Raw genomic sequence first — 25211 nt, 5'->3', positions numbered from 1 at the left:
CTGGAATGGCCTGCCAAGGGAGGTGGTGGAGTCGCCATCTCTGGCAGTGTTCAAGAGGCGTCTGGTTGAGGAGCTGTGAGATCTGTTTTAGTAGCTTGTGGTAGCAGTAGTAGTGTGAAGATGGTTGGACTAGATGATCTTATAGGTCATTTCCAACCTTGTGATTCTATGGTTCTATGCAGTCTCACTGCTAAAAGGCAGCCAGTCCACCAGAGTAAAGGTGGCCAGGTGTATACACTGTGACTTCATGCCTTCACATCACTGTGTTCTGTAAGTCTACTTGTGTTGAGCACCATTTCCACCTGATGTAGCAGTAGGTACTAAGAATGTACTTCAGAATATCAAATACTTCCTGCTCTAATAGTTGAAGTCACAAGGGTTCTCTTACCATTCCATTGGTAGAACATTTTTTAATACTTATCAGTTTTTTTTCCTGTTTGTTTTTTTTTTGTCCTTTTTATTCCTGTTCTTGATGTTCTGATTGGCTCATAAGTGTTCATACATTTTTTTTGGGAATAGACAACTTTTTTTTTTTCCTAGGCTAAACCCAGGAAGGTTTTAAAAAAGGAGAACTTTAGTTGGAGGCTTACTGGGTTCATTTGTAGTAGTGTGAGTTTCGGTAGGACACTTCTAAAGTTGCTTGTATTAGGAGTTTTAATTTGAGTGGCAAGAACTAAGACTTTCAAGGAAATACCTTTTGAACCAGAAGCTGTGAACTTGCATAGTAGAAAGAGAGGAGTTGTGTCAGATGGTGCTGACACTTAGTCTGTAGTATATGGTACTCTATATGTGTGTTTTAAACAATGCTGTTTCCAGTTCATCAGAAACTCTTGGATAAAACTGTTCTGATCATTCTGGGAACAATTTGCTAAAGGATTTTTCTGCTTCTGAAAGACTTTCTTATCCAGGGTCATTACACTTTTTGAAGTAGGAGAAAAAAATCCCAACAGTGAATAGACTCTAGAAAGATAGGACCTTACAGGAGGTTTTCACTGTCTCTTGAAAATTCAAGTGGCAGTATTTCAAGTGCTTCAGCCTGTGTCATTTTTACTGAGATTTGAGTTTGGGCATGGCTGCTATAAAAATACACTTTCCAGATAAGTCCATCATGGGCTTGCTTGGTAGGAAAGGGGGAGGGCAGATACTTCAACTGCAGAATTACAGCTCTTTCTGTATACTTTTAAACAAAGTTTAATGTAATTAACGAAACTACATGTTTTTTCTTCAGTAACTGTGTTGCTATGGACTGGGATAAGGATGGAGATACCTTAGCAATAATCGCAGACAGATGTAGTGCCATTTTTCTGTGGGATGCCAACACAAGCAAAACAAGCCAATTAGACAGTGGCATGAGGTAAGAAAGTTTTTTTGTTTTTTTTTTAAGAGGTCTTTTTGAAGACTTAGACCACTGTGAGCTGCTGCAGCAGCTTATTCCATTACCTCATACAGCTTTTTATTACTTCTGTTATTTTGTGCAGAACTACTCAGGTAGTTCTGATACTTGTTGTAGTGGCTGTTTGCTTCCTTTAGAAATTCTGCTTTGGTGTGTATGGTTTCATAAAACTTCAAAACATGTATGCAAGTATGACCTCATTGTGGCCTTCCAATATTTGAAGAGAGCATTTAAACAGGAGGAAGTATGACTGTTTATACTGGTTGATAGTGATAGGACAAGGGGGTTTTAAACTGAGACTGGGGAGGTTTAGGTTAGATATTACGAGGAAGTTTTTCACACAGAGGGTGGTGACACACTGGAACAGGTTGCCCAAGGAAGTTGTGGATGCCCCATCCCTGGAGGCATTCAAGGCCAGGCTGGATGTGGCTCTGGGCAGCCTGATCTGGTGGTTGGTGACCCTGCACATAGCAGGGTGGTTGAAACTAGATGATCATTGTGGTCCTTTCCAACCCAGGCCATTCTGTGATTCTATGAAAATGTTTTTGTCTGTAAGGACACACAGAAAAATCTACTATGGAAAGTAATAATTTTCTTTATTTTAGGGATTCATTGTCTTTCTTATTATGGTCTCGAGTAGGAGCTTTACTCGCAGTTGGAACGACTAAGGGAAACTTACTTATATATAATCGTCAGACTTCTCGCAAGATTCCTATTCTTGGTATGCATTGTTTTGAACTTAGGCTTTCACTTTCGAATGGTGGAGTTTTGTTAATATGCCTACTTTCCTTTTTTTTTTTTGTTCCATGTGAATATGCAAATCAAAAATGTGTTTACGTTAAACTTTCATCATCTATTTTGTTGTAGTTACTGGAGTATTTCTACAGTTCAGTGTGTTAGCTGTGTAAGACACCTCTGGACAGAAAAATTAAGGGTAGAAATTTAATTTAAATAAAAAACAGAAGAATGGGCTGTGCAAGTTTCTGTGAGGTCAAAAGGCTTCCATCTAGGATTGGAAGGTTAAAAATTAAAATTTGACTACTGAATTTTAATTTATCTGTTAAGTTTCTTCACATTCTGATAATCTGCATTTGAGTGGCCAAATGCAGTGTATTTCTGTACCAGATTTTTTATTTTGTTTTGTTCATTTGTGTTGTATGTTTCTTTTCCAGGTAAGCACACTAAGCGGATTACTTGTGGTTGTTGGAGCACTGAAAACCTCCTGGCTCTGGGTGGTGAAGACAAAATGATTACTATAAGCAATCAGGAAGGGGATACTATAAGACAGGTAGTATTTATAATCTCTGTTTGATTTTAAGGCGTACAAGGATACCCCTGGTTCTTGAGAGAGCTAGAGAGCTACAGTGTAAAGGGTGTTGATGCTTTTTCCATATTTCTGCTTTCAGGGACAAGGAGGCTTTGGGAAAACTGATAACAGTGGGAGTGCAGATCTAAATATTTGAACCTCTGTGTTGTGCAGCATAATTTATGGTATTAGGATCTCAATAGCTCTGCTTCTCTTATCTGTTATCCTGACCTATATCTTTTACAGGAGAATCCTAGGAGTGCAATCTTAGGTTGACTTGCTCAGTAGCAGCACAGGACAGGTCTCACACAACTGTTCATAAAGTCTTTAGAGTTTGTTTTGCTTTAGATCAGTTAAATAAGGATCTTGCCTCTGGAATTCAATGATTTCTTCCAGGCTGGCCCTCTCACATCATTGAGAGGCTAATTTCAGTGTTTCAGATTCTCTTATCAAGCATTCCATTTGCTTGCACATATCAGTCCTCCCAAGAAGTGATAGTTGCTGCACAATACGCAAATGAATATAATTCTCTTTCTAAATTCAATAAATGGTGTTTCACTCATGATTTTCAAAGGTCTTTCATAGCTCACTTCATACATTTCCATCTTTATGTCTAAAGACCTTTGTGGATGAAGAAATAATAAATTAAGTTTTAAGGATGTGTCTGTACTTCAAACTAGCTAGCTTCAGTAGGAGAAGCAGTGTAGTCAAAACAGTAAAGACAAAGCAAGTTTCCTTATGAGGTTTTCTAACCTCATATTGACTACAAAAGCAACTACTTTACTGTCACTGCATGGACCAGATTATTTTTAATATTATTTTATACATTGTAAATACTGCATATATCGTTTATGGTGATTATTCTCTCTGATTTTGCAATAGTCTTGTTTCTATTGTATCAGTTAGTGGTGTCTGTAAAACACTGTTGTCCAGAGCTTCCTACTCATTTGGATCTTTCCCTAACTAAATTTCTAACTTCTTAAGATACTTTTCAGCATCATTCATAACTCATCTTTATGATTCAAACTAATTTCATGTTTTTTTCAACTTTTTTCATTTTTGTTACTAAATGCTGTAGCTATTCTACCTACCTATCCTTAATGCTTGAATATACAGGGCAGAAATAATGCAATTATTTATCATTGATATTTGCTGCATTGTGTACTGATTTTTTCAATCTGAATTTCTTTCTTGCAGACTTCAGTGAGTTCAGATCCCAGTGATATGCAGTTCTCAGTTATGAAGACTGATGAAAGAATATCAACCAGGGAAAGCACAGTAAGAAGTCAATACAAAATCTTGCAAAAAGTGTTAATTTGATGTTTCAGGGTTTCTGCTAGAAACCAGCGTTGGCCAGAAAGTAATTTTACTTTTTCCTTGACTCAGTACTTCTCTTTGAAGCTTTAATTCTCCCTACTACCCCTACCCCCTCAGATTCCTTTATTTTCAATCTTTACCCCTTTGCTCATTAAGGATGTGTCCATGAAAACATGGTGGCTAGCAATAAGACAAATGAGAGTAGTTTTGCAGTAATTTTAAACACAATAGATGGAGGTAAGTGTGGGTACTTAAAATACACAGTATAACTGTGCAACAGTATTTGCAGTGTGGTACATGGGAAACAGCGTGGGAAAGTCTCAATTATAGAGATGGTTTTCAGCAGTCAGTTTTGGAAATAGATCAGTACTCATTGGGTTTTTGTCTTGTGCATACCTCAGTGTTGATGAGCTGAGAAAGCCACCTGTTAAACCTCTCCTATAAGCATGATGCGCTCTCTCTAAATGGCTACACTTTCACTGACTTCATAATCTGTCTTGAGGGAATCAAATTCCATCAGATCCATCAATGGTGAAGTACAGAAAAATGTGGTAATGATGAGTGTAGCAGCACATACTAGTAAATGATCAGTAACAAAGTACCAAAATGAGACAGAAAATTCATGGATAGCAAAGTGACACTAGTGATACTGTGCTTACAATTAGTCCAGATCTGTATACTTAAATATGGACAGCATAATTAAAATTTCACAGTCAGATATAATCTATGCAGTATAGAATTTCTCCTGTATTATATTGACAAGGACTTGCAGGAGTGTTTTTCTTCTCTGCATGAAGTGCTTTCTCTTCCTAGGGAAATTTTAATTAACAAATATTTTGAAAATGCAGGAACTTTGTCACTTTAATTTTCCCTGCTACTTCAGGGGGTGTGCAATATCCTAGGCTTTTATATTACTGTTTTTTTATTACAGCTCTCAAGTTTACTGTAGAATGTTGAGGAACATCTCTAAGCCTGTGGTTCTTGGTGTTAGACTTGAATAGTCCATCAGCAGTTTAAACCATATAGCATTTATTATCTGTTCTTGTAGAAGGTTTGGCTTGATAACGATCACTTCCATTCTGTTACTTATGACACTGGAAAAAAAAAAAACCTTCAAGCTGGAGCAAAATAAGCAGTGTGTTAACATGCATCGCAATGTAAAATAATTCTTGTACTTTCTTAGAAGAGTTCAAGAAATTGTATTTCTTAAATATTTCATCATTAATTTACAGTGGAGTTATAAGCAAACTACTTCAAGTGACAGAAATAAAATTTTAAATTTGGAGTTAATTTAGGAATTACAGGGCAGACTTTAAGTTTGTACTTCTGAATTAATGGATTTTTAGGTAATTTTTTTTCTCAATTTGAAAATACCTCCTATTTCAAAGTACAGCTTTGTATTTTAACCTTCCAGCTCTGTACAAAAATAGTCTTCTTTTTAGACAAGGAGGACAGCAGCAGAGGGTAATGCAAAATTAACTTGTAAACAGCCCTTCAAAATATCTTCATTAAAGAACAAGGTGAAACAATCTGTTCTTCCTTGTTTTTTTCTAAAATTAGTGTTTTACTTTTGTCTAACAGTCACATGCTCTGGTAGCAAAAATGGTATCAAAAAGAAGTTCACTCAACCTCTCTTTAACTCTGAAGTCCAGCAAGTGATCCAGGTTTGATCAAATTAAATTACATACCTAGACTGATAACAAACTGAAAAGATGTGTGTAAAGAAAGCTGAACAGACTTTCTTACTTGAGATAGCAACGTTCTGATAGTCTTCCCTTCAGCTTTCCAGATAGAAATTCTGTGGATCAAAAAACACATCGTAGTGCAAGTGAGAGTAGTCCAACAGGATCCATGTGACCTCCTGCCTTTTCCTCAGAAGAAATGGGGCTCTCCTAATGCTTCTGCAGGGACAAGCAATGAATTTGAGATGCTACCGAGCTTGCATTTAGAACTGTGAACCACTGGCTCACAAGGGGAATAGTCTGAAAATCTCTTCCATTATTAATAAGGATTCAGGATTCAAATTCATAGCATTCTTAAGGATTACTGTAAGTTCCAAATCTCATCTTTTAGTGAGGGTGTTGAGCCTTATTTTAATGTGACTCTATTCCTCCTGAGTTAATTTTTTCTTTTCATTCATTGGCAGGTAAGTGTAGTGGTTGGCAAGAAGACTCTCTTTCTTTTTAATTTGAATGATCCTGATAACCCAATTGATCTGAAATTTCAGCAGCCTTATGGCAGTATTGTAACCTACAGATGGTAAGCAGAGCTTCCTTAATGCAGCATTCTAATATTAACAGGCTGAAGATTTCCTCAGTAGTTCTGATAAATGCTGAAAATGAAAACATATATCCCTTGCTCACGAGGAACTTTTCTTAAATGTATGAAGCTATGTTTTCTAATTTTTAACAATTAAATGGCTGAGAAATTGCCAAAATGCCATTGGTATGTTCTGCATTAGAATGGTAATACTGTTACTGTCCTGACAATAGATAAAATTGAGGGCTTCGTAGGTTTGGATGAGTTGCTAATAGAAGAGCTATGGTGGAGTTGCATCTTTCAACTATTCTGTTTACAAAGTTAGGTAAAGTTTTTGTAGCTCCCTTAGGTGATACTCTTTTGAAGAAATTCTGAGCTGGAAGCTTCAGCTCTGCACCCAGAAGTAGCTGTACTGTTTCTGTATTTTTGAATTGTGACACGGTGTCTGTTCAGTCGGTGTGTTGTTTACATTTAATGCTTATGCTTAAATTCTGTAGCTGAATGCTTCTTTACATACCTGACAAGGTGTGCCCGGATTGTTTCCTATGTAATATTGTATTTTTTCCCAACTAAGCAAATGAGACATTTGTTTGGATTAACTTTGGCATGCTTGTAACTATTTCTGTTTTAACCTGCTTATTTGTACTTGACACCATGAATATTAAACTGTCTATTCACAGATGTGCACTCTGGCTTTACTACTGTGTTTGTAGTGGTGTGCCTTAAGGGCTGAATGACTGCCATTATTATTTTTAGCATAGCTGATAAAAGCAGAGTCAGCAATAACCTTGAAATTGAAGTTTTCACCTCCTGGCACATTTATACTAATGAAGATACCAAAGTTCTTTTTCCTAGCATCACTGCCATGTATCTGCTTGCAGAAAATAAAGAGGCACAAAGGAATGTAGAAGAGGATAAAGAGGATTTCTGATTGAATGCTGAGCACACTTGTCTGACAAATTTATATTTGTTCTTTAGGAATCTTTGATTTTGTTTTTCCATAATCTGTATTATACCCTATTGTTCTACATTATCTGTATGGATTCCCATAACTTGATTATTTTTCCCATTAAAAAGAGGCATTGACAGATTACCTCAGTAGCCTGAAAGAAAATGCATTTTGCATAATACATAAATAAATCTCTTTTGTTATTTTTTTTCTTTTTATCAGGTATGGTGATGGCTACATTATGATTGGTTTCTCACGAGGGTGTTTTGTAGTCATCTCTACGCACATTCGTGAGATAGGTCAAGAAATCTTTCAAGCTCACAATCATAAAGATAATCTAAGCAGCATTGCTATATCACAGTCATTAAACAAAGCTGCATCGTGTGGTGACAATTGGTAAGTGACAGTTTTTATACATAAAGAATAGACTTCATCTCATGTAACTCTAGCTGTTTGGCATTAGAGCTAGTCTTCAAGGCTTCCAAAGAAATCTGTGAAGAGAAGATGAGAAGAATTGCTCTCTGGAACTGCCTCTTTGCCTAAAGTTAGAAGAAGCTAATGTTGACCAATATCTCTGCACTTGCACTTAACTTTATTGTCATTAATTGTGTTTTTAGGGTTGTTTTGTTTTTGTTTTTTTAAGTAGATAAAATTCAATACTGATTCTTTTTCTAATCTGTTGTTCATCAACTGAAAAGTCCACATTTCTTTACTATGATTGATTGGACATAGCTGCTTAGCAACATAACTATTCACTTAAATCTGTACCGAATGTACTGATATCCTGGTAACTTCTGCCACTTGGTCTTAACTGCAATCTAGAGAAAAGTATAAATGTGCAAGCAGTTAAGGAGAAAGTAGTTATAGACTGGAGTTATTCCAAAATATATTGTGCATATGATAGAACATGCCCTATAGCTCCTCTTCCACTACTTCCTGTTCCTGTAATAACCTGAATTCTTCAGTGGAGAAGCTGAGTGACAGCAGGAGTCTGTTCTGTCCTCAGTTCTCCATGTGCATATGACCTTAGCAGACTGTTGATCTAAGGCACTTGCACATCAAGAATTATATACCTATGAGAAAAGCATGGTACAACTTCACATCAGTTATTGTACAACAAGTATGGTTTTTTTAAGTCATTCTTTCGCACATACATACCATGAAAGCACAAGAAAGCTATCAGTCTCTTCACTGTTTGTGTGTGTACATTGCTCTTTAGGAAATTTTAGATATTTTGCATTCATGCTCTCATTTTGTTCCATTAGGCTGTCTTAACTGGGTTGGGTTTCTTACAATTTATGATGAGTGAGAATTGTGTTAGTGAGAAAGACTGTTTATTTTTGTTTTAGCATTAAAATTCATGATCTGTCAGACCTGAGAAAGATGTATGCCATAATAAACTTGGATGATGAAAACAAAGGTATGTTAATAATTTCCTTGAAGGTGGAAATTTTTATAAATCAGGTAAAAAATAGAATTTTGTGATTGTTTACATGTATGTATTAACAAAAAGTATTTTTGCAAAACTATGCAGATATGGAATTTATTATGAAGTTTTTATTTCCCAACTAGTATGCACTAAGTGATCCACAGCAGAAATGAGAACATGCAGTAATTTTTTGAAAGCTTTATTTTATCTTTTTGAAGAATAGAGCTCTAAGAATATTTGATCAATTAGAGTTTTTTAGGTTTTAGATTTGTGATTTTTTTGTGCGAGTTTGTGTTGTTTTTTCATCTGTAATATGGTATATTCAGATAATAAGATAATGCAAACTGTTTTCTATTTCTTTCCATGTTTTTTGAGTGGGTGAATTTCTTAATGCTTTTCTGCATCTCATGTACTTAGGAGGGATGATACTTAATCTGGTATACAAGTTTTCCTCCAATGGCTTCCAGAACATTCTTATGAGACAATGTTCTTAGGTAGTGAGTTACCACTATTATATTGTGCATCTGTAAGCATTTCAGTTGTTGTCAAGTCTTTACTCTTAGGAAGATGCTATATTAGTAAATTATGGGTTTGGTCTGAGTGATTCCATTTTATCTTGGAAGTACTTTAATTGGTTTGGTTTGAATACATTAGTACCTATATTCCTAAGTGTGAATTCCTACTATTGTTACATTTTAAAGTGAAAATATTGCTTCTTTGTTTCATTTCAGTAGTCAAACAAATGATCTTTTGCCAATACTTGTAAATGTTTTAGGTGTTGATCAGCTGGCTTGGACAGATGATGGACAGCTGTTGGCAGTATCTACACGAAGAGCATCCCTCCATGTTTTCTTGACAAAGCTTCCAGTCCTTGGTGATACTTGCAGTACACGGATTGCATACCTCACTTCTCTTCTTGAAGTTACTATAGCCAATCATGTGGAGAGAGTATGATAACCTTTTCCTTTTAAACTTCGTTTGGATAAAAGGAAAGTAAGAATTACTAATGGATGGAAACTGATACTGTTTTTCTTACAGGAACTACCAGTCACTGTCTCTGTTGAAGTAGAGCCCAGTTTCATTGCTGTTGGTGTTTATCATTTGGCTGTAGGAATGAACAATCGGGCTTGGTTTTATTTGCTTGGAGAAAACAGTAAGCATTAATTTCATTCTCTTATTTTAAGCAGCCACATCATTGCTTGTCTTTTTTAATGAATGTGGTATTATGCAGTGCTGGACATTCTGCATTGTGCAATTAAAAAGAAAGAATTGCCAAATATTCCTATTAGGACAAAATAACAATTTTCCCAAACTGAAGAAGTTATGACAAGACATTGTAATTAAATGAAATAAAACTTCAAGTTCCCGATATTGGTAATGAAATGTTGAATGTTCCTTTCTCTCTATAGATGTGAAAAAGCTTAAAGATGCAGAGTATCTGGGTACAGTAGCAAGCATGCATCTTAATTCTGATTACGCTGCTGCTCTCTTTGAGGGTAAAGTCCAGTTGCATATGGTAAGAGCTCAGTCAGTTTGGATTTCTGAATTAATAGATTTAAGCTGAACAAGTTCAAGAAATTTTTTAAATGAGATGAAGTGGAGTAATCTTCTGTTAATGGAGATAGAAATAAAGTGCTTTATTTTTGATGCTGGCTAATTAAAATATAAAAATGATTTTCTGGAAACCTTAGAAATATAAGCTACTCTAGAACAAGTGAGAGAAGCTGTTTTCTTGTGAATTATTTCTGTGATAGGAAAACTCATTTCTGGACAGCTTGGTACAGGCAAAACTTTGATATTAACAGTGTAGTTACAGTGACTTTAAGTTCATTTTTTTTCTTACGTTTAGATAGAAAGTGAAGGTTTGGATGCTCAGGAAGAAAGAGAAACTCGGCTCTTCCCAGCAGATGATGATAAATACCGAATTTTGTGCCATGCTTTAACTGGTGACTTCCTCATATATGGCACAGATGTGAGTATTATCTCTGTTCTTAAGGATCTTTTAAAATTGAATATATTTCTGTTTGAATGATTTGAATTATTATCATTTTTTGAAGAAAAAATGATGCTACTGAGAAATTTACTTTGGATTATTTTCTGTGCAAAAGCAGTCAAGATTGCATCCAACTTTTCCTTACTATTGCACTTACATGAGATGTTTTGGCAGGAATGTGGTCTTACTAACATTTAGTTCAAAACACTGCTTTTTAGTAGCAGAATTTAATTTTGTTGTAGTAATCAAAATATCTTCCAGATATAAGAAAAAAGTATAGGGCTTATTTTGAAAATATATTGATTTAAGTGGTAACATGATAGATGTGGACCCAAAGATAATAAGGTAGGCGAGTATTATAGTGTAAATGTAGGTTGACATGAAGAATAATGTGAAAATGCTCATGGACTTTTCAGGAGATCTTCCCCTGTATGAGGCATATATTTTTTTTGTTTTAGTGTTTTCTGCTACAGGGAATGCAGGGCATATTTGACATTGTGCTGTGCCCTTTATGACACATGGTGATGTACTGACCTTTCAGAGGAAAGACATAGCTGCTCTCTCTGCTCTTATCACACATTTACTAATTTGAATGGTTTTGTAGCAGTTGAGGGCTTTCCTATTTCCTCAGCTGCCTTTTTACCTAGTTAAAACTACTACTGATAAATTTTAAATGCTAAATTCAGAAGTGATCAATTTGGTGTGTGCAAGTTTTACAGTTGACTTCAAAAGCCGCCTTTTACTTCTGGTGTTCTTGTTTGTGCAACACTAGTTGAGAAATAGTGTATCACCAGCGATCACCAGTGATTGCTTTTTCCCCTGTATTGAATAAACCTGTACTTAAGGATTTCCGTTTCTTCTTGGGAGGCAAATTATTCAGCATTGGTTGAAGGCTAGATTTCTTTCAAGAAAGAAGCAGGCATTTCCCCTCATTTCAGAATTGCACTATAATGTCTCTACAAAGCAGGGTGAGTTTTCCTCCCTCTTTTCTAAAACTATTTCATGGTTATCTTCAGCTTGAAGACAAGTGAAGTAAAAGGAATCAAAACAGGATTAAATAAATAGCACCACTTAGTTTCCATCATTTTTTCTGTGAAGCATTTTCAGTTGATAATTCAGGTCTTGGCTGAAGATCTTACTTTTACAATGGTTAACTGTGCTCTTACTTGGACATCCAAAGTTTATTTGAATTAATTTAAATCTCTGGATTCTTAGTTTATTTCTGGGTATTTTTTGATCGCAGGTAGTTAATGATAGAACTAATGCTAGTTAGAGAAGTAAGAAATAATAAACAGCTGTTCCACTCTCCTGTTACAGTAATAGATATTCATATTTTTTCATTGGGAAAGACAGGAAGTGAGGTAGTGAGGTTGGGTTCTTTTCTTTCAAATAAAAAGACCCTCCTTTTTTTTTTTAATCCCACCCCCAAAAAGCCTCAGGTTTTCCTATCCTGCCTAATAATGTCCCACAATGAGGAAAAAAGTCAAAAGAAAGCTGGAAATACTGTTTTTTTTTTTACATATTCTTCATACTCAGATCTCTAAGATGGGAAAAAAACCACCACAATCAGATTCATTATCTACTTGCCTTTTACTAGCATCAATATTAGCCTTTTCTGTTTTTTTTTCCTCATTAGACTGGAGTTATTCGTTATTTCTACATTGAAGACTGGCAATATGTGAATGAATATCGTCATCCTGTCAGCGTGAGAAAAATTTTTCCAGATCCTAATGGAACCAGACTGGCTTTCATAGATGAAAAAAGTGATGGCTTTGTCTATTGTCCAGTAAGTCAATGCGGGATAGCCATGCTGTTATATGTACAAGTTAGGTCTCCCACTATCTTGTAAAATGTGTTTTATAAAGAACGATAAAACTTCTGTTACTCAACACATACACTAGAAGAAGAAATTGCCAAAAAGGCTTGAACGGTAATGTAAGGAATAGTAATGTAAAGAAATAAAATGTGTCAGGGTAGATCAGGGTAATTTAATTAGGTTAAATGTCTTTCAGAAATTGTATATTAGTGTATTCCAATATTGATATTTTAGCTAATGTTAAAGTGCTACCTTTCAGTTTCACTGCCTGTCCCATTGCTCGTCTTCTAAGGAAAGTAAATATCATGCCTGTGACGTGTATTTTCTCCGTTAACTTCCTTTCTGAATTAAACAATTATGCTATTCAGAGTCACTGCTTGTAAGAAAACTTTTTGTAATAAGAACTTCATATTTCTGTGCCACTTCTATTCCTCTATTTTTAATCATTATCTGAATGAAAATTTAGCTTGTTTCATTAGTCTTGCTTCCTTGTAATTTTACTTTTGCATTCTTCCTAGGTAAACGATAGAATATATGAGATTCCAAATTTCTCACCAACCATTAAAGGAATCCTGTGGGAAAACTGGCCAATGGATAAAGGTGTTTTTGTTGCTTATGATGATGATAAAGCATACACTTATGTCTTTCATAAAGATGCCATTCAAGGTACTGCAGATGTTTTGAAAATCTCATCAATTACTTCAGTTATTAAAGCAAAATATGTTCTGGTTTTGATTTGTGTTAAATATTTCCACAGCTGCATATGAAAATGAACAGTACAGAGGTTTTGAAGTGTTAACTGTCTAATAAAAAAATAACTGTTGCGTAGGTTTCTCTGCAAATTTCCAGCAGGAGACACTTTGATTTTAACCCTTCAAGCTTCTTGCTCCTACACTTTTTTGTCTGATGATTGCACGTTATGCTTCAATTGTATTTTGTATGTTGCAAGAAAAGCTCTTAGGATCAGATAAAACTTCTATTCACTTACAGTATTAAATAACCATAGCTATTTCTAAATGAGTGGCAAGTGCCAAGAAATTTATCTATCAACATTTGGAAAATTATTTTTATCATTTATAGTTTTTAACTTTTTCTATTTCACTGGCAAATGTACTCTTTTACAGTAGATTGTGACTATCACAATTAGAGACCTTGAGTTAATAGCCAACAATCTTGACCGGTTACCACATTTTTTAGCAAGTAGGGTTTTTTTAAATGATGTCTTCTTTCTTCCCAATCTTTGAATCTAGGATCGAAGATTATATTGGCAGGTGGAACAGAAGTCCCCTTTTCCCAAAAACCTTTACTGTTGTATAATGGAGAATTAACTTGTCAGACTCAGAGTGGGAAAACAAACAATATCTATCTCAGTACTCACAGTTTCCTTGGAGATTTGAAAGACTTGGGACCTAATGAGCTGGCACAAATGCTTACTCAAACGTTAATGTTGAAAAGGTACATCTGTGTTCTAATTTTATTGTGTAAATATTTTTTTCTGTGCTTATAGCTCTGTACAGCATACCGTGGTTATCTGAAAATGTCATGCTGAATACGGATAAATTAGATTTGATCCATCAGGCCATATGATGGTGTCTATGCAAACCAAAGTAAGAGAAATAGTGCTGCTTTCTGCTTTTCCACTGTCAAGTAGAAGTAATTTGTTCAAGGCTGATTTGGGGTCCTATGACAGTGTCTCTTCCAAAACTGGCTGAAGGTTCTTCTTGCCTTACTCATCCACTGCACTGAAGCAAAGCAAAATTGGAAAAACTGCCAGAATAGAGAAAGCAGGTGATTTCATGAAAAAGAATGGTAAAAATAGCGGAAACAGAACTATAAGTTATGTGTTTGTACTTCTCTTTGTTCCTGGTAATTGTCTATCTCTCCAAGGCTTAGAAGTAGAGATTTTTTTCAGTTTTCCCTGTTGTAGTATTAAGGAAAAAAAGAGTAGAGAAGGAAATTCAGGTACAAGAAGTATTGGTTTTAAATTACTTTTGCCTTCATAGATTTTCTGAGGCATGGGGGATATGTATACTTCTGAATGACCAGTCTAGTTGGAACGAGCTGGGCAAAGCTTGCTTACATCACATGGAGGTGGATTTTGCAATACGTGTTTATCGGACATGTGGAAATGCTGGGATGGTGATGTCACTAGAAGGAATAAAGGTAAAACATAAAGTCCTTTTTAAATGGGGAGTAGTGTGGTTTAATTCTTCTTAAGAATTTCTGATTTCTTTTTTTTATTATTATTATTATTTTTTAGATAATGGGTGGATCATTTTCAAGAGAGTTAGTTATAGAGGAGAAAGCATTCAAACCACAGAACTCTTGCTTTGTTTCCTCTTCACATGGTTGCAGTACTCTACTGGAATGCAGAATTCTTTCCCATATTTTCTTGAAAGGAGTAGAATATACATATTCATGTGTCAGATAAGCTCTCTATCCTTTGCTATTTGTAAGAGAGTGTTTAAGGCCACTAATACATATTTTTTAAGCAGATTGTATTTAGGTATCTGAAAGTGTATATTACCTTAAGAATATACTTCTGCAAAGTGTTGATTTTAGACAGCATTTGTGGCTTTGAGGCACAGTAAGAAAGTCAGGACTTTTTCTGGTTTGTAGAATCTGTTATGCATTGTCAGATGTGGGGATGTATTGCTTTACTGTGTATACCAGACTATGTTACCTATAACTTCTGTTTTTTAATATTGTTGCACCTATTGTGTCCTTTTGCAGGGAATAGAAGATCACAACCTTTTAGCAGGACACCTTGCCATGTTTACTAGTAATTTTAACCTGGCTCAGGATTTATACTTGGCATCCTCTCGTCCTATTTCAGCACTTGAGGTATTCAACATGAGTAAATATTTTGTATGCAATTTTCTTCACCTTAATTCTGGAATATTTTACCTTCTGGTAACTCTGCCTTCTGTGGTTTTGTTGTTGCTATTGTGTGACTTGCAGACACTCTTTTAAGAAAAATGTAGCTCCCTCAAATAGTCTACCTCCTCTAGAATACTAGCTCTATAATTGCATTTAGACTAATATAAAATTCATATTACAATTCAGAATTTGATGTCTCCATCAGAAAATGGTGCTCTTCTTTGTTAATAGATGCGAAAAGACTTGCAGCACTGGGACTGTGCACTTCAGCTGGCAAAGTGTTTGGCTCCAGACCAGATCCCATTCATATCAAGGGAATATGCACTGCAACTTGAATTCACGTAAGTTCTCCTGTAAAACTGTAGTATAAGAACATGAAAACCAATGCTCATGCTAACTAGAACATGGAATTGAGAAAACTCAGCTGTAATGCTGAGCTATCAGTTTTTGCAGCTGTAAGACCAGAAGAAAAGTTTTGTAAAAATGCTTCATGCTCGAGGCATAGGTTAGTAAGTAATAGTGATTTTTGATTAATTACAGTACATTTATATTTTTTTTGAATGGTAGGTCCACTATGTAATATCAACTCCTAAATAAGTACTTTGTTGCATGTGAGCATTTGGAAAATAGAGAAAATTCACAGCATTTAAGACTTCTTGCATTGGACAAAAGCCATGCATTTTAAACTTTTGCTTGTTTTTCCTCCAACACTCAAGCCTTCATATTCTTATATTTTAGATAGAAAACCAGTTTAACATCTAACCTGAAGTGAAAAGCTCTGTATATAATTCCCATTTTTTTAAAATCCCCAGAACTGTTGGAGGATCCAGTCACAGACAGGAGGGAACTGAGGCAACTGAAGCAATGAGACATCTATAACTTCTGTTCTGAATGTACTTTAAAAAACCAACAACAACAACAAAACAAAAAAAAACCCACCAACTTTCACTGTTATGCTGGGGGGAAAAAAAAGTAGATTGGTTTATTTTCCAGCAATATGTGTAGAAGTAGAGATGAAATTATTGAGTTGCATTCCATACGTGGATATTCTGTGCCTCTCTGTCATGGAATTCGATTGATCTCAGTGTAAAGGAATTGAGAAACAGACTTGCCTTATGATTAATAGCTTAATAAAGGGAAACACCATAACATACTGTGTAATTCCTTCTTTTGCATACTTCACATCCTGATTTTTATTTCTTTTATCTCTTAAACAGAACAGCTACTTGCATAATCTGTCTGAAAGAACTGCTAGGTAGGAAGGTTACGATCTCTTCCAATTAAAACTTGTTTCACATAATTTCATTTTTCTTTCAGGGGTGATTATATGAATGCTCTGGCACATTATGAGAAGGGAATCACTGGGGACAGTAAGGTATTTCATTTCCACTACTGATAGTATGTGTAGTATCAAATACTGCACTTTCAAGTGTTTTGTTTCAGATGATTTGAATTCAGTTGTTTTATTTCAGTGCTAAATCTACACAACTATTGCTTTGGCAATAGCAGTCCTTTATGTACTTTTCTGTGTATTTTTAATGCACAGAATGATGCTTTCTCTACTCATCAAACATTATTGCCATTGTTCGAATAGAATAACAAGACTTAGTTTGAGCAGTTTCATAATAGCTGTGCAAACACTGTGGGTAACGTTGCTAATTGTTAAAGCACAAATTTTCATTACTCCTTTGGTTATTCTTTGCTGAATTTTTATCTACGTAAAGGCAGGCTAGGATTACATTACAAAATAGACATCTTACTCAGTAGATATTCCTTTATTCTGGCATTATTTTGCCTAATATTTGCAAAATGCCTATTATGAAACAGCTGAAATAATACTAGGGGAATTTAATAGAGAAAATAGCAATGTTTTCTTAATTCAAGCCACTTGCCCTTATAAAGTGTCAGTGGCCTTACCATCTTTAGGGAAAAAAAAGAAAAAAAAATAAAAATGAAGAGAGATTACAAGCACATTTCCTTCTTTTTTTCTACTGTTGGCTTTGAAGGAAAGAATGAAGTAGTACTGAGCCACTTGTGATAATATATTCTCTGTATGCTTGGCCGGGACAGATCTTGTAAGTGAAATACACAAATAAACACCAAATGTTAAGGAGAAAAAAATTAAGCAGAGTTGTTCTTAACTAGTAAAAAATAGCTGAAGCTGAGCAAGAATTTCTAGGCAAAAATTGATTTCACCAAGTCCATGCAATGTTTTGTTATTATGAATCAGTGTTTTGTTACTGTGGCTTTTGTGGGCCGCAATTTCTGATACGTAATGTCTCTGCTTTCCATTTTGTTGCTAGTATCAGGAACACGATGAAGCTTGCCTTGCTGGAGTGGCTCAGATGTGCATTCGAATGGGAGATATCCGTCAGGGCGTAAACCAGGCCATTAAGCATCCCAGTAGGTTACTAAAAAGGGACTGTGGAGCTATTCTGGAGAGTATGAAGGTATTCAAACAAATTAACAAAGCCTAAGGTTGAATATGTGAATATATTAAGATACTTAGTCGTAATCATAATTTGCAAATGATATTACCATGATTTTCAATATTACAGCAATTTTCAGAAGCTGCACAGCTGTATGAGAAGGGACAATATTATGACAAGGCAGCATCAGTGTACATCCGGTGTAAAAACTGGTAAGTACAGATTGCAGGGAGGTGTTCTGTTTGTTGTAACAGAGGACTTGATGTGGTGCTCTTTGGTAAAGAACAAGTCTGCAAATGTCTCTTTGGTTTTGTGGTTCCTCTCCCCAGGCTTGAACAAGAACAGCATTCACCTCTTAGAAACTTATGTTGGTTTAATTATAGTCTTACTGGTAATGGGAGACTTCCTTTTTTTCCCCTTTTTTTTCCTGTTTTTGTGTCACGTTAGCTGCAGTTTACAGTCCTTTTTTGCATGTGTGAGTGTGCATGCATGCGCACCCTGCATTTGGTCATTTAATTCATGCATTTTCTTTTAAGTTCATTAAATTTTGTTGGTCATCAGGTATCTAATTAAGACTTTGAATATTCAGACAGTTGGAAATTGTCCTAACTTGCTTGTTCAAATGGAGTCTATATCTGTTAGCTGTCAAAACAACTAACGTAATGTTCTGTACATCATTTTAAAGTGGAAAGTAGAAGTTTACAGTGGAGAAGTACTATTTTATAGAGATTCTGAGTCTTAGTTGTTATCTGATTTCATTTTATGCTGTTTTAATAGGAGAAACTGAATAAAGCAGAGATCAGAAAGATCCCCTCTCTTTCATGCAAGTGCTCTGAAAATTAGGCTGGAATAGTATGCTCATTTACAATGCAAACATTTATCCTGCTGTAGAAGTGTATCAGCAGCATCATGGTGAACCAAGAGAACACTTGGTTAAATAAGAGTAGCTTATGTATAGTGATAGACTTGATGTGAAACCTGGGAAGGGCATGTTTTGTTTCTTCAGGCAGAAGTTAAGTTCAGGTCTCCTGAAGTCTGAAGGGAATGCTCTGCATTCTTGGCACAGAAGGGACATTTAGGGCCCGCCTCTCTTCAGCCTCACACATGCTCTGCTGTGTTGGATGTTGTCATTCAGAGGGTCTGCCTGTAATTGCCTGGAGTTCTCTGCACAAGCTATAGCTGAGGCTGAAGCACACAGTCACAGGAGGCAGTACAACTGGACTGGTACTGGTTTCCTTTGTACTCTTGCTCAATTAGTAAGGTACAGTTTTAATACTGTGTTGCTTCTGTAGATGAATTGGAGACAAAAAGTGGCACTTCTTATGCTCATACATCTCAAATGAAAAAGTTTCTGTGCTCTTTAAGCCCGTGTGCTCATGAAGCAGTCTGTTACTTCTCATTCTATTTCCAATTATTAAGCACAGCTCTTTAAACATTTTAAAGTGCCTTCAAAGCTTATAAGTTGTTAAATTCTTCCTTTTTTAACCTCCTTTTCAGTATTGATATAAATATGCCTGTTCCACCAGAGAAAAATGGAAACCAGAAATGTTTCTTCACTTTGTCTTGTCTTTCCAGGACAAAGGTTGGTGAACTTCTTCCTCATGTTTCATCTCCAAAGATTCACCTACAATATGCAAAGGCCAAGGAAGCAGATGGCAGGTGTGTTTATTTGCATTTATAGAATATATAATCATTATTTATGGCATATGTTATTTCTATAAAATATACTAAGAGACAGACTTTAAATTTTGCATAGAACATGCTTGTGAAAAAGGATTTAGAAATACCCAAGCATAAATAATTTAAACATAGTCTAAGGACCTACTACTATCAGAGACATAGTTTTAATTGATTTTTTTCCCATCTAAACATTATTGTCTTTTTAACAAAAATTACTGAAGGTCTTACGGCGCTGCAGCACTACAGCATTCCAGTTAATGGAATATTGAAGTTGAGTTTGTTTCTAACAACTCCTTTCATAAAGCTGTGATTTTACGGTCCTTCAAAATTGAAATAATCATGGAAGAATTTTTTTCAATCTGGAAGCAAATTACTGTTACATCTTAATAGCTGCTCTTGCAAGGCACTGAATAAAGTGAAATTATTGGCTAAAATGATAAAGACCAAAACAGGCCTTTGTCATATCAGCCAATAATCATAAAATTTTAATCACAGAATTTAGTTTTCCACTTGTCACTGCCTGTACGGAAATGGAGTTCAGAATAATGATGGCTTATAAGATGAGACAAGCAAGGCTAAATGCTTGGATGGATGAGACTAGAAAATATTATTAGTGTTAACTGCATAGTGCAAGAATGAGAAATTTCTTTAACTCATGTACAGAACAGAAAATAGACTCATTTTTGAAACTGTGCTACTGGTTATCTGTTTGGATTTATTGTTCTCTCATTTAATGTGGATCTGATAGAACAGATGAACTACTTCTAAGGTATACAGAAAGGGGTGCTTGACAGAGTAAGTTAAAAATACTTCTGTGGTTTTCTGCTGTCTCAGCAAGAAATGTACTTGAGAGAGAAAATAATGTAGAGAGAAAAGAAGTCATTAAATACAAAACAAGCCTATTTATGCAAACTGAGAAGAAGGTGTCACAGAATAACATCTCAGAATAAAATACTGTATGTTTCTTTCATACCATGCTGAAAAGAGTTATTTAAAAATGAGAAAAACTGTTGTGGACCTGTAATTTTTCAGGTACAAGGAAGCTGTGGTAGCTTATGAGAATGCAAAACAGTGGGACAGCGTAATCCGACTGTGTTTGGATCACCTTAATAATCCTGAAAGGGCTGTTAATATTGTGAGAGAAACCCAGTCTCTTGATGGGGCAAAGATGGTGGCCAGGTAGGTAGTAATTATACATTATAAAGTTCATCACTTTGAGAGCTGTTAACTGTTTCTTTCTTCTGCATTGTTGCCAGAGGATAAAACTGTGCTCAGTACAGTAAATTGAACTTTTTTTTCAAAGAAATCCTAGAAGTTTATAGAATATATAATATTTCCTTAAACACATTCTTAATACATCCCATAACATACCTCAATCTGTCAGTGGCTTTTCATTCTACTTAAGTAGTGTATCACTCTTAAATCCTGATTGCATTGTCTAAGTTAGTGATTCTCTAGATGCAGCTATGGAGAGCACAGTAAAATTGCTATACACAGTTTTCATATTAACTTATTTCAGGAAGAATATTCTTTTTATTAGTTTTTATTGAACTTACAGCTTATGAGATGGGCAGTTAGAGTCTTAAAAGCATGGAAGAGGTCATACAGGTCATAGCTGTTGGAAGTTGGTGAGGCATGCTGGTGTATCAGACTCAGTTACTAGTGCTTGGTTAATGACTATGTTTCAGTTTAGTGATTTGAGTTCTTTAAAGTTTGGACAAGTAACCAGGTACTACTTTATTTCTTTCTAACTCTTCAATTGAAAATGACATTAACCTGAAGTAGTGAGTTTAAGAAAATAATAAAAGTTTGCCATGCTGTGTTATTTACAGTAAGTTAATTTTAGTAACCTATTTAAAAGATAAAATACGTAGATACAAAATTAGAAATATATCATACTTGCCACAAAATGCAGTATGTTTCTTAAAGTTTGGAGCATTCATTGTGTTACCTAACTAAGGTATTAATTTGTTCATTCCAACTAGATTTTTCCTGCAGCTTGGTGACTATGGTTCTGCCATCCAGTTCCTGGTCATGTCTAAATGCAATAATGAAGCATTCACATTAGCTCAACAGCACAACAAGATGGAGATTTATGCTGATATCATCAGTGAGTGTTCCAGTTTAATACTTTGCACACCATATGTTTTACTGTACTCTTACTTGGTTTAGACCAAATTAAAGTGATAAGGGATGTGTGGTTTTGTTTCCCAGCCCTTTCCATTTCTTATTTTCAATCACCATTGGCAGATTTGGCATCCTGTTTTTAATTCAGGTCTATAAGCTGTGTTTTACTTCCAGCTCAGGTGTTTTCGAACCCTTGGCTGTATTAGAGCTCTTTCTGTTTATCCACAGAGGTAAAACGTTTGTCTAGACTGTTCTTGTGTGTCAGGTGAGGAATCTTTTTTGACTTGATTTATTTAGTATTACATTTCTGACACTGCGAATTTTCCTAGAAGAGCTGAATTTTATCACCTCTTTTCCTTTTGTAATGGTTCCAGCTCTTGTCTTACATGTTTGTGTCACTTGTCCATTTTTTTTTTTCCATCCCCCCCCCCCCCCCCCCCCCCCCCGGTGGCCATTTACGGCCTCCTGCTGTCACAGGAGGAGACTAAAGAGGGCCTTGCAGAGAAGCTGACTTGCACCTCAGGCCATCAAATCAGTCAGTGGCCAACCTGTTGATTTGCAATACACATTATGCTTTTCTCTTATGTCTAGCAGCCTTCTTTGTGGAAAGTTTCACATAAATATCTAACAAACTATCTCATCTTTTCAATAAAACATTGAAAGTTTCACTTTAAAATCTTCCTTTAAAAAATGCATTTTTGCTAGGGTGGAGCAGTTACAAAAACTTCATAGCAGTTAGCTTGGTGATATACTATTACAATTGCTTGTCAAGGTGGGCAGTATTGTTCTATTATTATTCCTTGTGCTTTCTTCCTTCTCTCCTTCCACAACAGCATAGCTCAAATTGTAATCTAAGTGGGTGGAGAAAGGTTTTAAACCTAACTTCGGAGAAGAGGCTCTCTTTATGTGTACAGTAATACAGAATGTTGGTTAGAGGACTCAGCTGTATTCCCTGCTAAATGGTTAGATAGTACCTGATAGTCTTTTACTAAGCAATACAGGTATATCCTCATATTCTTAAGCTGTGAGAATAATCCTTATGATAATATCACTTTTTCTGTTTTATTGTTGCCAAGACATAATTAAAAGAATAAATAGTATGTCATAGGCCATTCTATTATGTCTGTAGAAATCCCATTACCGTGTGAAACACATGGAAACAATAATTTCAATGCATTTATTAGGCCCTGATGTCTGACATTTAGTCTTTTAAGTAGGAAAAAAGCATACAAGATGTAATTTGATTCTACTTGGCTTTGGTTTTCTCTGTATAATGGGAATTTCTGTCTTTGTTAGGGCTCTTTTCTTACTTACAGAATACTCTGTTATCATGGCCTTCTCTCTCTTGCAGCTTCTGAGAGTACCAGCAATGAAGATTATCAGAGCATTGCTCTGTATTTTGAAGGAGAGAAGAAACATTTTCAGGCGGGAAAGTTTTTCTTGTTGTGTGGCCAATATGGACGGGTCAGTACTTAAATGATAAAGCAGTGATGGTTGACTATTCATAGAAACTGTTGAAAATACTGTACTTCCAAATCAAGTTCACTTGTGGACTTTTATCTGTCTTAACTGATATATGTACTGATACAAAAAGGTGTTAAAAAGCTAAGTAAGGTATCTGTATTTATTATTTGATTCTGTGAATTATACACTGCCACGCAGATAAACTTTTCATAGCAGTAGAAGCACCAGGTGGATTAATGTCACGTTACCCTCAGTGAATTTCTAAGAGGTGTAAACATATAGATAAAATTTGTAGTATATTTGCTTGACCAGTGAAGATTTGGTTGCCGTAAAAATAGTTTGTTAAATAGTGTTGCACACCCAAACATAAACAGATCTTTAAAAAGAAGGAAGAGTGTCAATTGGCAGGCAAGTCAGTCAGCTGATGCTTGCTAAGTGTTTGACTCCTGCTTACTGAGCACATGCTAAAAAAAAGTTCCTGATTTTTGCAGATTACATCCATCACAGGTGACTGCTCATTCAGCTGGAGCTGAGGAGGCTTCTAATGCCACATTAACCACAGTTAAATGAAGATATATGCCAGAATTTAGCAAAGACTTAACTCTCTTTTTCAGGATGAAAAGCAGCCATTACTTGTATAACATATATGGCTATCCTGATGACCATAAGATACAGTCCATCCATTCTGCCTTTTTTTTTTTTTTGGTCAAAAGAAAAAGAGAAACAACTTGGTAAAAATGAGAAAAATGTTAATTTCATGTATTTCAACTTAAACTCTTTTTCTACTTCTTTTTAGGCATTAAAGCACTTTATGAAAAGTCCAAGCACAGAAGATAACTTGGCTATTGAAATGGCAATTGAAACAGTAAGCAACTTTGATAAAATAAAATATTGCTTATCTTTGCAAGAAGTTTACTTTCAGTGTTGTGGCATTTTCCTATCATCAGTTGATAAATAAATGTAGCTGCAGTTTTTTATGAAAAGTCTGCTTGTGTTGTATTTTTTTTCTTTTTTCCTCACAGTAATTTCTTCTTTATTTAATAGGTGGGACAGGCAAAGGATGAGGCCCTAAAAAATGAATTGATAGATTATCTTACAGGAGAGAATGATGGCATGCCTAAGGTATTGTATTTTTGTCACTATTGTTGCATCCTATTGCTGTACTACAAGATCACTTGAGTTTATTTTATCCTAAAAATTTTGGTAGACAGATTGCTTTTAAGGATTGCTTTCACTAAGGAGTGAGGCTTCTATGATTGTTCTATAAGTCATTTCACCCAGTGACTTCAGTTTCAGAAAGATGAGAAAGCAAGTGTCTGAGATACAGTCATCTTTCTCTAAACACTGTGAAGACAGCAGAGGAGATCCACATTAATGCTCGCACTGACAGACAGAAGTTAGCTGTTCAGATCAGCTAGCCCACTGGCAGTCGTCTTTGCCAGATGGTTAGGCAGCATGTGTGTCTCAAGACAAGCAGCACTACTGATGTCTTGCACAATGGGGAACTGGTCATACTGTCACAGTGGAAGAAAGTAAGGTAGTAATTAGGGAACGAAGAACAAAAACATGTCAACTAATGAGATACGTTGTGGACAGATTTTCAAATTATTCAGCCCCCCTTGATTTCTTAATCATGGAGTCATGTCTTCTAACCCCATGTCTTGGGTTGGAAGAGACCTCAAGAATCATGAAGCTCCAATCCCCTCAGCCACATGCAGGGCCATCGATCTCCATATTTAATACTAGACCAGGCTGCCTAGGGCCCCATCCAACCTGACCTTGAACACCTCCAGGGATGGGGCAGAATTAAGTCATTAATGACCATGTTTTCAAAAGGACATTAGCCCAAAAACAATTTGGAAGTGTGAACTGAAGGGAGAATTTGCCATTGAGATCACCTGAAAATGTAAATGCTTCCTGTGGATGCCCATATGACAATTAAACCCTTTAAAAATCTAAAAAATCTCTTTTTTTTTGGATTACTACGTAGCGGTATTTAGTTTAAAGTTTGGGTTGTTTATTCATAGGTTCAGTTTCATCTGCAAATACAGGCTACAGTTCTGTGAAAGAAAACACAGAGTTTCTGTTCTGTGTTGGAGAATAGAGTTCATATTGAATTTATACGAAAATGAAAGAACAGGAAGTACGTAGGAAAAATATCTTTGCTGA

The 25211-nt window shown here is 35.5% G+C and overlaps 1 protein-coding gene across 4 annotated transcripts in view; it reads left to right on the top strand.

Annotated features, from left to right (window-relative positions):
* The window catches only part of WDR19 (WD repeat domain 19), a 39327-nt gene that overhangs the window by 2741 nt on the left and 11375 nt on the right, over nt 1-25211 (top strand). For 2 of the 4 annotated variants that reach the window (XM_031588480.2, XM_090139552.1), the window contains exons 4-29: nt 1229-1354; nt 1999-2114; nt 2566-2681; nt 3897-3977; nt 6163-6275; nt 7447-7620; nt 8574-8644; nt 9429-9601; nt 9692-9806; nt 10063-10169; nt 10503-10625; nt 12283-12432; nt 12981-13128; nt 13713-13917; nt 14466-14625; nt 15196-15306; nt 15574-15683; nt 16660-16717; nt 17646-17792; nt 17901-17983; nt 19347-19430; nt 20484-20630; nt 21437-21561; nt 22930-23042; nt 23839-23907; nt 24087-24164. In XM_031588480.2, coding sequence (XP_031444340.2) covers nt 1229-1354; nt 1999-2114; nt 2566-2681; nt 3897-3977; nt 6163-6275; nt 7447-7620; nt 8574-8644; nt 9429-9601; nt 9692-9806; nt 10063-10169; nt 10503-10625; nt 12283-12432; nt 12981-13128; nt 13713-13917; nt 14466-14625; nt 15196-15306; nt 15574-15683; nt 16660-16717; nt 17646-17792; nt 17901-17983; nt 19347-19430; nt 20484-20630; nt 21437-21561; nt 22930-23042; nt 23839-23907; nt 24087-24164 — 3103 coding nt within the window. Of the gene's footprint in view, nt 1-1228; nt 1355-1998; nt 2115-2565; nt 2682-3896; nt 3978-5805; nt 6065-6162; nt 6276-7446; nt 7621-8573; nt 8645-9428; nt 9602-9691; nt 9807-10062; nt 10170-10502; nt 10626-12282; nt 12433-12980; nt 13129-13712; nt 13918-14465; nt 14626-15195; nt 15307-15573; nt 15684-16659; nt 16718-17645; nt 17793-17900; nt 17984-19346; nt 19431-20483; nt 20631-21436; nt 21562-22929; nt 23043-23838; nt 23908-24086; nt 24165-25211 lie in introns of those variants that run through there. The other 2 variants (XM_090139550.1, XM_090139551.1) reach the window with 2 other exon arrangements.

The sequence above is a fragment of the Phasianus colchicus genome, chromosome 4 (assembly GCF_987193195.1).
Source record: "Phasianus colchicus chromosome 4, bPhaCol1.hap1.1, whole genome shotgun sequence".
In the NCBI taxonomy this organism is placed as follows: Eukaryota; Metazoa; Chordata; class Aves; order Galliformes; family Phasianidae; genus Phasianus; species Phasianus colchicus.
This window is presented reverse-complemented; position numbering and strand designations above follow the sequence as displayed.